Genomic DNA, 15,343 nt, shown 5'->3' on the forward strand with positions numbered 1-15,343 from the left:
AGACACTGTCTTCCTGGCTTCTCACAAAACGGACCATGTGTGTAAAGAGGGAATGTGGGTCTTTAGACACATTGGACCTGTCCAGGTACAGGGTAGGAGGGTGAGAACACCTGTCTGCCTGACTCTAAACTGTGGCTGCTTTCTGTTACCCAGCCCTAGAACAGCTGGGGGCCTGAGAGTCTGAGATTCAATTCTAGACTTTCCTCCTCGAGACCCCACACCACCATTCGGAAGCCAGTGCTCTTTGACATAGAGGAGACACAGAAGCCGAAACCGGAAGCACAGAACGCCACAGAATGCGGTCCCGAGGTGGAAGGAGCAGAGAAGAAATGTGCATGAGAGCAGAAGCTTTACCTGTCAGTCATGGCCACCGCGTCCTACAAAGGGAGAGAACAGGAGAAAATGTTTTGCCTGGAAGTAAATCTTGTATGTAAACATATACTACGAAGTAAGAGAAAGGAGAAATCAACTGTATTCACATCGTCATAAAACCATCCCGCCTGTGTGCATTTTCTTCCCCGTGATGGCTTTTCCCGCTTACCCGGGTAAGCCCTTGCCTCATCACAGGCAGTCAGGGAGAGCCTGCAAACAGTTCATGGAAGGGAAACCCCACTGTTTACTTCACTGTTGCCCTATGTTGGGCATTTTGGTTGTTTACCACTATAAAAAATGGTGTGAAGGGGCCAGGGAGACAGCTCAGAGGCTTAAGCACCTAATAGGAAGCGCAAGGTCCAGAGTTCAATCCCCATTACCACAAAAAAAAAAAAAAAAAAAAAAGTGGTAAGAATACCTTCAGAGTGTCACCCCCCATCCCCCCCAATCTGGGTTGTGTCTCTAGGACAAGGTTCCACTGTGGGTCCTCTGGCACAAGAGGCATAAGTGTGAATGGCTCTCATGGTGCCTGGAGATTGCTCTCTGCTTTAGTCAAGTTCTCTTGCCCAAGCGTGGCAGGAAAGAGGTGTGGTTGGGCTTCAAGGACCTTTTGTGGGCTCAGGCAATGTGGAGGGTCACACACGGCAGCCAGGAAACTTTTCGAGCTGGAGGCTCTTTCCCCACATCCTGGACACCACATGTGGCCCAGTCCTGCAGAACCATGTGAAGGAAGAGGATCCTAGCTCTGACTGAGATTGAAATTCTCACAGCCCAGTTACATGGGACTTAGGTCAGATTTAATTTGACTTGAAGAAATTAAGAAATCAATATTTTAGGATACATAGGATGCCTAAGTTTAAGCCGTAAGATTTAGAATTGCCCTTGTGACTGGAAAATTTTAGGAGGTTTTTCGTTTTTTGTTTTTAGCCTGGACTTTCACTTCAGAGCTCCAAGAGGCCGCCTGAGGTGGCCAGAAAACCCTTAGGGTGCAATCTGTGCTCAGCTCTAGGAGGGGGTGACAGATCTCTGGGTCTCCAGGACAGAGGTACTGTCTTAGTAGTGCAACAGCCTGGCCACTCACGACAAAGCTGTGCAGCATGACAGGGCCATGACCTCCCTATTGTGAATGTCCACAGACCACAAGTGGATGCTGACCACAAGGCTCAATTTCAGCACCCCAGGGATGAGGACAACCTGACCTCCTCTAGCCATAACTGTCAGTTTGGTTTAAGATTTCATTTCTCCTCTGCATTTCCTTACTGACCTTCAAGAAGTCCACCTTCTCCTCATGACACATCTCCTCTATGGTTTCCATTAATTCTTTGCAGGTATCAAGGTTTTCCCCACAACTGACCAACTGCCCATACAGGGCCTCCAGCTTCTCTTTCTTCTTCTCTCCTAGAGCTTGTATTTTTTCTTCATACTTTTGGGCAAGTGTTTCCAAGATCTCATTGTAATGTGACTCAAAGTTTTGTTCTTGTTTTCCAAAATTCTCCTGCAAGACGATTGGACTCAGTCATCATTTCAGTGCATGTGAAGTGTGACTAGAATCACCAGGGGCAGAAACATGCATCTCCCCAGAGGGGTTTCAGTCCCTTTCCAGCATCTTATCTCTCCCAGGATGCTGGCATAAATGCTGGGGGACCCTGGACAGAAGAGTCTCCATCTAAGACCCTCAGAAATGACCTTAGCAAAAGCCACAGCTCTATTTCCTAGAAGTATTTTGCAGTCCTCTCCCTGTCTTAGCTATTTTCCATCACCATGACAACCAGCCCAGGAACTCAACAACAATGAACCAGACTGTTATATGAACCTTTCATCTTAAGGTGAAAATGTTTGCCCTCCTTACAATGTTCCTCTTATGATACCTGGATCACAGAAATACCAAATGGCATCAGTTAGGGTCACACCACTAAGGGGGAAGCTGAGTGCTGGAGCCATGTGTATTGGAGCCAAGTGGCACTGCCTAATAGATAAGAAGATGCAAGGTGCAACCAAGTGGGTGCTTTGTTTGGTACTGCAGTATTCAGTTCAGGATAACAACATGAGGAATATTAAGTAGAAGATGGTGGTTCCTGCTCCTCATTGTTTTATAGTGAAGCCGAGGGGACTCTGTAGGTTTTGACTGCATCATCTTCATCAGGTGATAAGGAGAGTTCCAAAAAAGAGGCTACCCATCATTCAGAGTCATAACTAAGCACCTTTCCTGTACATAAGAATTGCTCTGAATGGTGAGAAGAGTAAGCAATAGGTGACTCTCCAATGCACAGCATTAAAGGCTGGCTTCAGAGTCTTTACTGGGGAGGAAGGTGCTTTGCTTTGAGATAAGCTGGGCCAGGCAGGGTGGTGCACACCTGAAATCCAAGCACTCAAGGGGGCTGAGGCAGGAGGACCATAGGTGAGAGCACAGTCTGAGCAACTCAGTGATTTAGCAAAACCCTGTGTCAAAATTAAAAATAGAAAAGGGCTGGGGGTGTGATTTCATGCAAAGGCCCTGGATTCAATCCCTAGTACTACAGGGCAGAGAGAGAGAGAGAGAGAGAGAGAGAGAGAGAGAGAGAGAGAGAGAGAGAGAGAGAGAGAGAGAGACAGACAGACAGACAGACAGACAGACAGACAGAGACAGACAGACAGAGACAGACAGAGAGACAGAGACAGAGGTAGAGACAGAAGAACAAGTAAGCTGGCTTCATCAGCTTTCCATTGCTGCGGCAGGATACTGCTCACCTCATGGAAGCCAGGAAACAGAGAGGAAAGGGTTGGAACTCTCTGAGGGCACATCTAGGGACCAACTTCAGCCAGCGAGGCCCCACCTCAAGTCTCTACCATCACCCAAGTGTCAGGAGCAGGAGACCATGCCTTCAACACATGCGCTTTGCAGGGGATATTTAGGACCCAAACCAAGCTGGGTATGGTGGTGTACCCTTGCGATTCTAGCCATTCGGGAGGCTGAGGCAGGAGAATCACAAGTTCAAGGTCTGCCTGGGAGATGTAGGAAGACCCAGGCTCAAAATTAAATAAAAAGGGCTGGAGATGTAGCTCAATAGTAGAGCACTTGTCAGGATGCGCAAGGCACTAATAAGAACAAAAAAAAAGAAAATCCAGACTGTAACACTGACAGAACAGTGAGGACCTGTGTGCTGGCTGTTGTGTTCTTAACTCTCCCCCTTCCCCACCCAGTGCTAGAAAGGGAGGCTTCGCCCTTCTCTGCCTTTTGCGGGGGCCAGTGCAGTAGCTCTCCTCCCTTTAAGGTTGAGGGTGAAGCAGCTCTAGCTCCCCAGCAAAGGACCTCAGGCCTTGTTAATTCATACAAGGTGCTCTTGAGGCTACCTTAACAGAAGCAGAGCACACAGAAGTTAGGAGGGGGAAGTCCTAGGGCCTTCCATCCTGATCTGCCCGTCTGGAAGGCTCACAGGGAGGTGGTGTATACTCACCAGGCTACACCCCAGGAAGCTTACTCTTAGGAGGAATGGGGAACAGCAGAGTGAATGCGTAGCAAAGCCAGGATGGGCATCTTGCTGAGCTTCCTGGAAGCAGCCTGCGAGAAGTGGCTGGCCTGGCTCTGCGCAGCCACCAACAGGCAGAGTGACAGAACAGTGGATTCTAGCTCAGCAGTCCTGGACCACATTCATGCCCAGGTCAGGGTGAGGAAGGTGAAGAGCCTCAAGGGAGAGGAGGTCCCTTTACCCTCAGAATTCTGGAGTCTTACCAATCTCTCAGCAAGTCAGTAAAGTGATAACTGGATGAAGACAATGGCACTGATTTTTGTGGCCCAGGCACAGCTCATGCATGTCTGTGCTTGAGTAGTAGTAACTGGCAGAATGACCATGTTGTCGCAGAGAACACCTAACAACTGCTATTGTTATGGCCAAGATCTACAACGTGAGTGGAAGGTGACTGGGTCACGGGCAGGTTACTCAGCAGTGGATTCATTCAGCTAGGGATAAGTTGGCGACTGACTGTGCTGCAGGGGGTGGGCCTGGCTGCAAGTAGTCATGGGGCCACGACCTGGAAGGGTGCCTTCTCTTCCCTGGCTCCCTCTCTGCTTCTTGGCTATCATAGATGAGCACCTTTCCTCCACCAGGCCCTTCCTTCCACCGTGCTGTTTCCATCTTGGAGCTGGCCTACTATGGACTGAGTTCTCTAAAACCAGAAGCTAAAAATAAACCTCTCTTCCTAGTACTTAATTGTGGGGGCTGGATGCTTTGTCCCTGGCTAGAGTGCCGGGGGATACGATAGCCTCTCAGACCAGAGTGACTAATCCCACATCTGATTTTATGGCATTGCATGATATACCAAAGGCCCTCCATCATCCCTAAAGACCAAAGAAATGACATGGACCAAAGAAATGGCTAGGTAACCACTGTCTGGCTACCTAGCTGGTACACCAGGCAACACACAGGGGATTCTCAGTGTGTACAAGAAAAAATGCACTAAAATACATAAATGAACCAAAATCCAAGGGGTAGGCTGTTTTTTTGTTTTTCCATTTGCGCTCAAATGTTCACTTTTTTTCCACCTGGGTGATGCCACTGTGAATTGATTTTTTTTTTTTTTTTGAATAAAGAAAGTTTGAGCCACCACCCTTTGGGTACAAGGGATGAGGAAGAAAAAGGAGGCCAAGAAAGAGAAGGGCCAAGACTCTGCTTGCAAAGTTTCTGTCTTATCTATTCATGCACCAAACATGTATACAGCGCCTGTTCCCACACATCCCTTGATGTTGGGGCAGAGGTGCAGTGTGTGGGGGGGGGATACGACAGCCTCAGCCACAGCATGCAGAATACAGTGCAAGCTGCAGGTGTGCCTGGGGGCTGTGGGGGCTGGAGAAAAGGTGAGAAGACAGAGTAGGGGTAACAGCTCACATGAGAAAGAAACGGGTTCTCTAATTTACACTAGAACTGGCCATCTCCCTCCTGGCCACTGAGGGAGGCCATGTATGTCTAATGAGGTCACCAAGCATGCTCTTACCTCCACAGTGATGAAAACCTCCTCCAAGTGACTTGCAAAATTTTCCATCTCGATTATCTGCTGCTCCAACTTGTACATGTTTTTGTGAATTTCATCCTGTCCAACAGAACATCACAGAGGAGGTGTCAGTGGCCCCCTCTGCTCTGTCTCCTCTGCTCTGTCTTCCCCACCCAATATGATTTCTCAACAAAGACCCCAGGAAGCCTGTTACCTTGGCGCTCTCCAGTGCTTTATTTAGTGGGGTCACTTCATGCTCCTTGTGCTCATCAAAATCTTTCTCCACAGCTCTGACAGGAGTTCTGCAAGTGACACAGAAGAGTCCGGCATCTTCCTCCTCATCCTCCTCTTCTGGTATGACGTAGCACTCGTACTCCTCGCTGGCGCAGCCATGTGTGTACCTGTAGGCTTCCCGCAAGGCCTGGCTCTGGCCTGCCATGCCCCACCCTGCATAGCCCTGGTCCTCAGCCTCAGCTTCTCCACCAAGTCTCCAGTCTCTCTGCTCTCTGGCTGACTCCCCCCTCTTCATTCCATAAGGAGGATACGCTGGCACCCCTACCTCGTCTTCATCAACAAACTCATCCCCCAACTCGTGGTCATCCTCTAGTCCATATAAGTGGACAAGTTCATCCACTTCTTCTGGGAGGTCTCTTTGAACTTGGCTTTGCCTTGCCTGCCTTGGCTCGAGGGTCATTTCAGCTTGGATTGTTTCTCTCTTCAGTCTAGTGCTTTCGTCTGGGAAGATCTGCGGTCTGTCTTCAGCATCGTACAGATCCATGTGATAATAGTGAAAGTCCTTGGGAGCTGTGGACCTTACCTGCCCAGGCTCCTCTCCAGACTCCTCCTCCATGGTAACTCTGGCAGCCCTGGGAAGCACCAGCGTACCAGAGAGCCCCTTCCTGGATGCTTACTAGTGATTAGCTGGGGTCCTAGAATGAAAAAAGAGGGACAACATCAGCTCCTGGAAAGTCACTGCAGCAAATAGTCATGAGATCAAGCTCTTATCATTCATAAATTTTAAAAATTATTCTGAGTAGCTCAATCACAGTTTTGTGTTGAACCACCTATAAAGAAAGGTGTTTTCTCTGGGCTAAGTTTAAAGGGAAAAAAAGAAGAGAAATGTCAACGGACTTAATTAACAAAGCACTCATACATTTAAAACAATTATAACAACAAAACCCCCCAAAACTTAAAAGGTAAAATAACGGGATGAGTCAGAAGCAATTAATTTTTTAAATGTGTATGACTCACTGAGAAGTTACAACCTCATCAGATGCATATACAGACAATTCACAAGACCATTTTTTTCATGATATTAGTTGTGCAAAAGTATTTGGAAAACTATCTATGCTTATGAGTAACAGACCAAATAAATGAGATGCCATTTTGCCTTTCCAGTTTGCAAATATTTTAGAAAATAAAAGTGGTACCTAGGGTGGGGAAGCAGCTCAGCAACACAGTGTGTGCTCAGTGTGTGCAAAGGCCTGAGCTCAAACCTTGGCATCAGAGAGAGAAGCAAAACGAAATAGAAATACAATCAAATGATACCTGCAGCTGGCTTAGGGCACAGCCACGTGAGTGCTCTGAGGCCCTGCTCAATGAGATGAAAACTGACCCCCCCCCTTCTGGACGGCAAAGTTGGCTATACTAAGAGCCTCAAAAAGAGCCCTCTTGCTTAACTCGGTAATCCTCTTTTGTAATGGTGAAGAAAAAGTCCCAAATATAGAGAAAAATTATTTCTCGATAAAGTTTCCACCATAACATCTTTCATATTAGCAAAAACAATGTTTTGATACTGAACTTTTTTTTTTTTTTTCAGAACCAGGGATTGAATTTAGGCCCTTGCCTTGCCAGGGAAGTCCTTACTCCACTGAGCCATCTCCCCAGCTCCAAAACAATGCTTTGAAAAGGCTTAAAGGTTAAGAGAATAGTTAAGTCAACTAGGATAAGTACACTGTATAGAATATAAGACAGACTTTTAAAATATCTACGGTTCTGCCACCAGGGTACGTTGAGACTGGGATAGAGATGGAGCATGGCAGCACATGCCTGTAATCCCAGCGCTTGGGAGGCTGAAAACAGGAGGATCACTATGAATCTGATCTGTGTAGTGAAACCCTGTGACCCTGTACTGAATACATTTAAAATATCTACAGAGAGCATGTGAGAACCTGGGAAAAGACTATATAGGATGTTGACAATAAAGAGAATTTTTATTATATGTGAAATATGATGGCATTTATTTAATTATTTAAGACAGGGTCTCATTATATAGTCCAAGCAGGCCTTGAACTCATGACGATCCTCCTGTCTCAGCCTCCCAAGTGCTGGGATTACAGGTGTGCACTACCATGCCAGATGCTCACTATTTTAATGTAATGCCTAGAAAGAGATAATAGTAGAATAAATACAATGACAGTTATAGTAGCTATCATGTAATTGAATGCTTACTGTGTGCTTTTTCTATGCAAATATACAATAATTAGCTTCACATACATTCTGTGTAGTAGGTACTGCTATTATACTCTCTTTGCAGATGAGCAAACTATGGCTCACAGTTTCTTCACAGTAAAGTCTCATCTTAAGTCAGTGACGCGGTGGCATCCAGCTGGCTGAGGCTTGATGGTATCTAACTACATGGAGCTTGAGGGACCGGATGTTTTAGTTGCCCTTAGCGCCCATTGCCACATTGCACGGAGGACACATTTCTCACTGATATCTGCCACCCAATGACATAGTCTATATGTTAATGGTTTTTATTATAGTCACATATATGCGCAGTGATTACCACAATCAATTTTAGAACGTTTTAATTATCTCAAAAAGAAGCCCTGCAACTATTACTGCCTACATTCCCCTACTCCCCCAGATCTGAACAACTAGGAATTGACTTTCTGTCTCTATTGATTTTGTTTGTGTATTTCACATACATAGGATCACATAATATAGGGTCCTTTGTGATTGGTATCTTTCATTTAGTATAATGTTTTTAAGGCTTATGAATTTAGCATGTTAGTACTTCACTCTTTCTGGGGGCTAGAAATTTTTTATGGATATACAGCACCATATTTTGGTGTTGCTTTGGGTGGTTTCCCATTTCATTTGAGTTGTTCCCACCTTTTGTCTATTATAACAATGCTGAAATTTATGTAGAAAATGTTTAGGGATACATGTTTTCATATCTGTTGGAGAGGGGAGGGAGGGAGGGAGGGAGGGAGAGAGAGAGAGAGAGAGAGAGAGAGAGAGAGAGAGAGAGAGGAAAAATACTGGGATTACTGGGTCAAATGGTGTTTTACTTTTCTCTCACTGCTGAGACAAAATACCCAACACCCAAAATAAGAAAGAAGCAGCTGGCTCCAAGGCCCAGCAAGCAGTGCGGGAGAGCACAACAGAAGACAGCAAAAACAAGAGCAAAATAGGGAACAGAGTGAGCCTCTCCGCTCCCTTATATTGTATGGGCCTACCTGCCCACGCAAATCTCCCAAACTTTGTCTTGCACAGGTTCAGGATGTTTACAAAGTGAGGATGCTGGCCCCTGCTGAGTCACTTAGTTAAGTTTCTTTCTTTCTGCTTTTTAGCTAAGTTTCTAAACTGCAGAATTCTCTAGTTGACACAATGTATCAACAACTACAAATGGTGACTTTGCATTTACTTTTCTGAAGAATTGTCAAGCAATTTTCCAAAGTTGCTACACCACTGAAGGCTCTGACTTGTCTGTATCCTTGTTGATGCCGTTATCTGACTTATTCATTTATTTATTTAATTTTTTGTGACCGGCTCAGTCCACCCTGGGGGCAGGGCTGGCACGGCATGTGGTGCCGGGATCAAACCGTGGCTTGCCTAAGCTTGCCTAAACAGGTGCTTTAGACTGGTAAGCTTTCCTGCTGACCCTATTATCTGATTTTTGATCACACTGGTAGATATTAAGTGATATCTTATTGTGGTTTTGATCTTATTTCTCTTGTGAATGATGATATCAAATATCATTTTTTACTCACAATTTTTATATCTTTTTTGGAGAAATGTGTATATAATATTTTGCCTTTTTAGGAAATTGTGTGTGACGGCATTCGCCTGTATTCCCAGCACTTGGAAGGCTAGAAACAGGAGAATCACTGTGAGTCCGATCTAGTAGTGAGATCCTGAACACCCTGTAGACCCTTCCCTAAAATACAGGAAAAAAGAGAAATAAAATTGTGTTATTGCCTGTTTACAGTTGAGTTATAAGAGTTTTTCATCTATTTTTAACACTAGTGCTTCCAGATACATGGCTTATAAATGCTTCTGCCCCATTCTGGAGGTTCTTTTAATTTTCTTCATGGTATCCTTTGAAGCACAAAATTTTAATATTGGTGAGATCCAATTTACTTTTTGCACTTGTGCTTTAAGTGCCATATTTAAGAATTTATTGTTAAATGTGTAGTTAAACCAATCTTGTACTCCTAGACAAAACCCAACTGGTCATGATGTTAACATTTTTTTGTAGGGTTTTTTTTTCTCTCCTCTCGTGATCTTTCTCTGATGTTAGTATTGGGGTAACATGGCTCATAGAATGAGTTGGGAAGTGTTTCTCTTCTCACATTTTTTAGAAGAGTTTGTAAAGACTGCTATTAATTTGTTAAGTGGTAGAATTCACTATTGAAGCTATACAGTCCTGGGTTTTTCTTTGTGGATTTTTTTCCCCAGCTTAATCTATTGTGTTGTTATAGGCCCGTTCAGATTATTTATTTCTTCATGTGTCAGTCTTGGTAGTTTGTGTTTTTCTAAGAAATGTCCATTTTAGGTAAGTTATCTAATTTCTCAGAAAATGATTATTCATATATCTTTTAATCTTTTTTTATTTCTGTAAGCCTGATAGTACCAGCCCCCTTTTATGTTTTTCATTCTACTAATTTGGTTCTTCTTTATTTTCCAGTCAATTTGATAAGGGTTTGTCAATTTTGTTGATCACTATAAAAAAGCAGGGTTTTTTTTTTTTTGCTGTTTCTCTAATTTTTCCTATACTTTATGTATTTTTTATTTCAGTGATTTGTACTGTAATCTGTTGCCTACTTCCTTCTGCCTTCTTTGTTTAGTTTATTCTTTTTTCAATGTATTCAGGTATCAATTTGAGACCTTACTTTTTTGAATATAGGCTTTTTTTTTTTTTTTTGTACTGGGAATAAACTCCAGACCTTGCACTTGTTAGGCAAGCGCTGTGCTGCTGAGCTACATCCCTGGCTAATATAGACATTTATACTATAAAACCTCCAATTAGTATCTGGAGATCTGGAAATACTTCTTGATCTTTCCAATTAATAATATCCATTATTTCGAGTTCTGAAGTCTCCAGTTATTATTGCTGTATTGTCCCTTTATTCATCTGTGTCAGTTCTGCTTTATTTATTTGGGTGCATGTACATATAAGTCCCTATTTCTAATGTACTGGTTCTTTCATAGTTATAAAATGTTTCTCTTTATCTCTAATAACTTTTCATTTTAAAGCCTGTGCTTTTCTGTTATCAGTATAGCCTCTCTGGCTTTCTTATGGTTGCTATTTACATATCTATTCTGTCCTTTCAGTTTCAATTTTTATCTCCTGCATCCAGCATGTAGTTGGCTGCCTTCTGTTAATTTCTTATATATTCATCATGATAATCTAAGAATTTCCAAATAACAACAAAGTCCTTACACTCTTCTATGTAACAAAATGACATTTCCTATGAAATAATATAGCAAAACCTCAAAGTCTTTAGAATTAATTTCCCAATTCTCATACTTTTAGTAGGACAATAAACCAAAGGCTAGAATCTTGGCATCAAAAGTTTGATGAGAACTAAAGATGTAGTAGTGGAGGAAGAGAATTTACCATAGAAAAGTATTAAGCTACAGGAATTAAGAACAGTAACTAGGGTTAGGGAACCCTAAAGGATGCCCTTAAGGATCTTTCCTACAACCTGGGGGAAAGGAGCTCAGTTAGCATCCAAGAAGTTATGCCGGCAATTCCAGGGCAGGGCAGACAGACAGCTGGGACAAGCAAGAAAAGCAGAGAATGACCAAGGAGAGCCAAGGCCAGCTGACAGCTGAGCAGAGGGAGATGGAAGCAACTGCTACACAGAAGGCGTGCTAAGAGGACCAGGGACCGTGCTCGCCAGACCCTGAGCCATTATCACTCCAACGACCTGCTGTGAATGCATGACCCCCACGGACTATGCAAGATGATAAATACTTGCGGTTAAGCAGTTTTGGAAAAGATAACATACATTATCCCTGCCTAAAAGTAACTTTCTGTACCTCTGGATTTCCCTTCTTGGGGCCAGGGAGATAGCTCAGTAGAATAAGCGCCTGCGTGATTTCTCCTCTTGCTACCATTTTTTTTTTCTCTCTTTCTCCTTTGTTCACCTTCAGACTCCCTCAAAGGGCAGCATTTAAACTATGTTACATGTACATGAGACTTTACAAGGGGCTTATGGGTGTGGACCATTTTAAAAGATAGCAGTTTCCAGAAGCTCAACCTCACATTTAATCTTTCTCAGAGCTGCCTTTCCTGGGAATGAGCCAGCATTTGAGGTTCCATGCAAATTTTCTTTCTACACTTACTCTTCTTTGGCTATAAAAGCACAGCCATTTATTCTTTTGACTGATCCTGCTCTGTAAGTAGAGCTCATTGCTGGGGAATTTAAGAGACCTCCATGCTGGCTGAGGGAAAGGGCAATGCCAAGTGTTGGTAACAACACCGAGGAAGTGAGTGACATTAATGCAAGGGAAAGAAAAATTGCTTTTCAAGTGAAGCGATTTCCAGTTCTTTGCTTCCAAGTCAAGTGAAAGAGAATCCAGTCAAACTGTCAGCTGATATAGTATTAAACTAATTTTTCATGATAGATCACCATATAATTTTGACATGCATTTCAGAAAGAGTTCAAAGAATTGAGTGACACTGTTCTATAAACCGCTTGCATTTCCATCTACTTGTGTAGGTGAACAAGATCATCTACACAGTGAAAGCCAGCAAGACAGCTCATTCTAAACCCTGCTGCCTTCTAGAACATGTAATTTTCCATCCTTGGATACATGAGTTCAAAAAAGAAAGACAATGCCTATCCACCTCATTAGCAGATGTATTTTCAGTTTGGTTTTTTACAATAATTATCAGTTAGGCATAATGGTGCACACCTGAAACTCCAGCACGTAGGATGCTGAGGTAGGGGGATCTCTAGGAATTCAACAGCAACTTGGGCTACACAGAGAGTCCAAGTCCAGCCTGAACTATATAATGAGACCCTGTCTTAAAAAACCAAAAGCATTTTATTAAAATTTGTAATGTATTTATGCTGTTTTTACTGGCATAGAACTAAAATTATATTGGTAACATTTTAGAAGGAAAAAGAGCTTACTATTTAGAGACGTATAGGTCCAGGAAAATAAGAAATTTAAATTTCAAGTTATACATGAATATTTTTGTGGAGAAGTGTCACAGGTGGTCAACAAATGACTTTCCTAATTTTGAAAAAAAAATATTAGGACAAAATTCTGCCAAGAAGTAAAATGGAAAAATAAGTTCCAGGAGAAAAAAAGAGTACTATAAAATGTCTAATATTATATACAAATTGGTTTTTACATTTCTAAAAAATTTTAAATATAAATTTTCATGTCAAATCTTTTAACTGAACTATAAAATTTTTAAACGGAAAATAAACTTTCAAGTCAATCTTTTTTTTTTTTTTTTTGCGGTACCAGGAATAGAACTCAGGACCCTGCATTTGCCAGGCAAGCACTTATTCTACTGAGCTATCTCCCTGGCCCTCAAGTCAATCTTTTTAAAAAAAAAACATAAAAATTGAACAATCATAAATGTTTTGTATATAAAGATTTGAGGGAAAGTTGAAATTTCTACATTATTCTCTTTAATCGAATACTTCTGGAATTTTAAGCTGCTGTCAGGAGCAGTTGATACACTTCTAAAATAAGTCAGTTATGAAAAATAGTATCAAATTAAGTTTGGCACAGTAGCTTTCCATCAGTCTTCAGTCATCCACAAATGTTAACCGTCCGGGCCCTTCATTCTTTAGTAAAAGGCGAAAGATTTATATGATCTGAAGAGAAACCAGAGTGGGGGCCCTTCATTCTTCATCTGTCTCCTCCACCGACGGTCATTTGCCAACTTCTTCTTTCATTCTTCTTGTTCTTGTTTCTAAACCTCATAATTCTCCTTTATCCAGAGCTCGCGTTTAAGAAAAGTTTCTTTCTGATGATCTTCTAGACTACCAAACTGAGATTTTTGACATCTTCATAGGTTTACGTATGAGATATAATCTCTCTTCTCCATATTATTTGCTTTTGATGTTAAAATTATAAATCCAGAGGAAGTACCAGACTATGTATGAGCACAGGAGAAAAAGAGCTATGGTAATCTGAAACAGGAGAGGACCACGTATTTCGAGTTTCTGATAGCCACCCTTTATGTCCATTTTGCTTTTGATAATGTTCTTTATGATGTTCTCCTCCTTGTCACGAATTTCTTCTTTGGACTTCTTGTTTCAGCCTTTTTCTTTGGCTTTCTTGAGCAGTCTCTGCTGTATGGCCATCTCCGTTGCTTGGATAAGGTACTTGGATACTGTGCCTCGGTAGCTGATGGCCTTATTGTAGCTTTTCCACCCGCTGAAAAAGTGAAACACTGAAATGACACACACAAGCTGGCCAAAATCACTACCCTAGCATCCACTTCAGGCGCTAGACGCCTGCTACAGTAGTGGTAGTAATGGCAGTAGTATTCTTCTGGATGACCCTGCACGTAGTCATATCTTTCCGTGTTTCTTTATCCTTTCAATAAGGTAGTACTTTTTCTTGAAGCAATTTTGTGGCTCTTAATGTTCCAGGGTCAGGAGATTGCAACTTCTTTCCAAAACCAAAACTTGTTTCTTCCTCTTCTCTGTCCCGAGCCTTGACAAGCCGGGCAGTAAACTTGTTTCTAATCTCTAAAGGAATAAATGGTGCTTCTGCTGTTGTCCCTCCACTCCCAGTTCTCTTGGGCACATGCAGGACTTGAGAGTTTCGTAGGCGGTCGCCACCAGCAGGGAGAGCCTCCTCGGCGCTCTCCACGCAGAGCCCTGGTCGCCCGGGCTCGTGCGGTAGCAGTCGGGTGACAGCGCCGCGCCAGCTGCGGTAGGTGCGCGCGACCTCCGCCTTGCGGGCGGGCCGAGCGACTCACGCCCAGCACCTCGGAGCAGCGCCTCGACCAGCGCCCCCGCCGGCCGCGCCAGCAGTGGCACCAGCAGCAGCAGCGGCGGCGGCGACAGCAGCACCAGCCAGCGCCCGCGGGTCGGCAGCCCCGTTTTTCCGGCGCGGGAGAACCCCGCCACCAGGCCCGCCTCTCCCGCGGCTCCGCCACCCGAGAAGCTCCCGCTGCCCTCAGCAACCCGACTCGGCCACTGAGGACCCGCGCCGCCCTTTTACATTTTTAAGATACTGGGTGAAGACTATCATACTGTTACATGAGTTCCTTGAGTAAATCTAAAGGGGTTATGAAATTATTTTATTTGCAAGTATTAATATTTTTTATTCACTTATTTTTTATGTACTTGGCACAGGGTCTCCCTATGCAGCTCAGACTTGTAGTGTTCCTCCTGTCTCAGCCTCGCCAGCACTGGGATTACTGGCATGTGCCGCCACTCCGGGTCTTGGTCTGGGTGGTCAGTTTAGTGAGCCGGGGTGGGCCTGGCCCGGCCCAGCATGTGGTACCGGGGATCGAACCTGGGTCCTTCTACTTGCCAGGCAGGTGCTTATACTGCTGAGCTATCTCCCTGGCTCAAGTATTAGTATTTATGATTTGCCATAAAGTGTATCTTTTCCAACTATATTACACTTTTTAAAATAACAGCTTTATTAAATTATAATCTACTCCTTGGTGTGGTGGCATATGTCTGCAATCCCAGTTGAGGCAGAAGAATCACCACAAATTCAAGGCCAGCCTGAGCTACATAGTGAGTTCAAGTCTGTACTAAACTATATGAAGAGACTGAAAAAAAAA

The 15,343-nt window shown here is 43.5% G+C and overlaps 1 protein-coding gene and 1 pseudogene across 4 annotated transcripts in view; both read right to left on the bottom strand.

Moving 5' to 3' along the window:
- Positions 1-15,343, bottom strand: part of Fsd2 (fibronectin type III and SPRY domain containing 2) — a 40,054-nt gene that overhangs the window by 21,545 nt on the left and 3,166 nt on the right. For 2 of the 4 annotated variants that reach the window (XM_023710753.1, XM_012514240.2), the window contains exons 1-4: positions 5,552-6,187; positions 5,341-5,436; positions 1,637-1,867; positions 355-377 (exon numbers count right to left, since the gene is read on the bottom strand). In XM_023710753.1, coding sequence (XP_023566521.1) covers positions 355-377; positions 1,637-1,867; positions 5,341-5,436; positions 5,552-6,187 — 986 coding nt within the window. Of the gene's footprint in view, positions 1-354; positions 378-1,636; positions 1,868-5,340; positions 5,437-5,551; positions 6,267-15,343 lie in introns of those variants that run through there. The other 2 variants (XM_023710746.1, XM_023710750.1) reach the window with 2 other exon arrangements.
- Positions 13,341-15,343, bottom strand: part of LOC101592460 — a 6,614-nt pseudogene continuing 4,611 nt past the window's right edge.

The sequence above is a fragment of the Octodon degus genome, unplaced genomic scaffold (assembly GCF_000260255.1).
Source record: "Octodon degus isolate 3935 unplaced genomic scaffold, OctDeg1.0 scaffold00002, whole genome shotgun sequence".
Lineage (NCBI taxonomy): Eukaryota > Metazoa > Chordata > Mammalia > Rodentia > Octodontidae > Octodon > Octodon degus.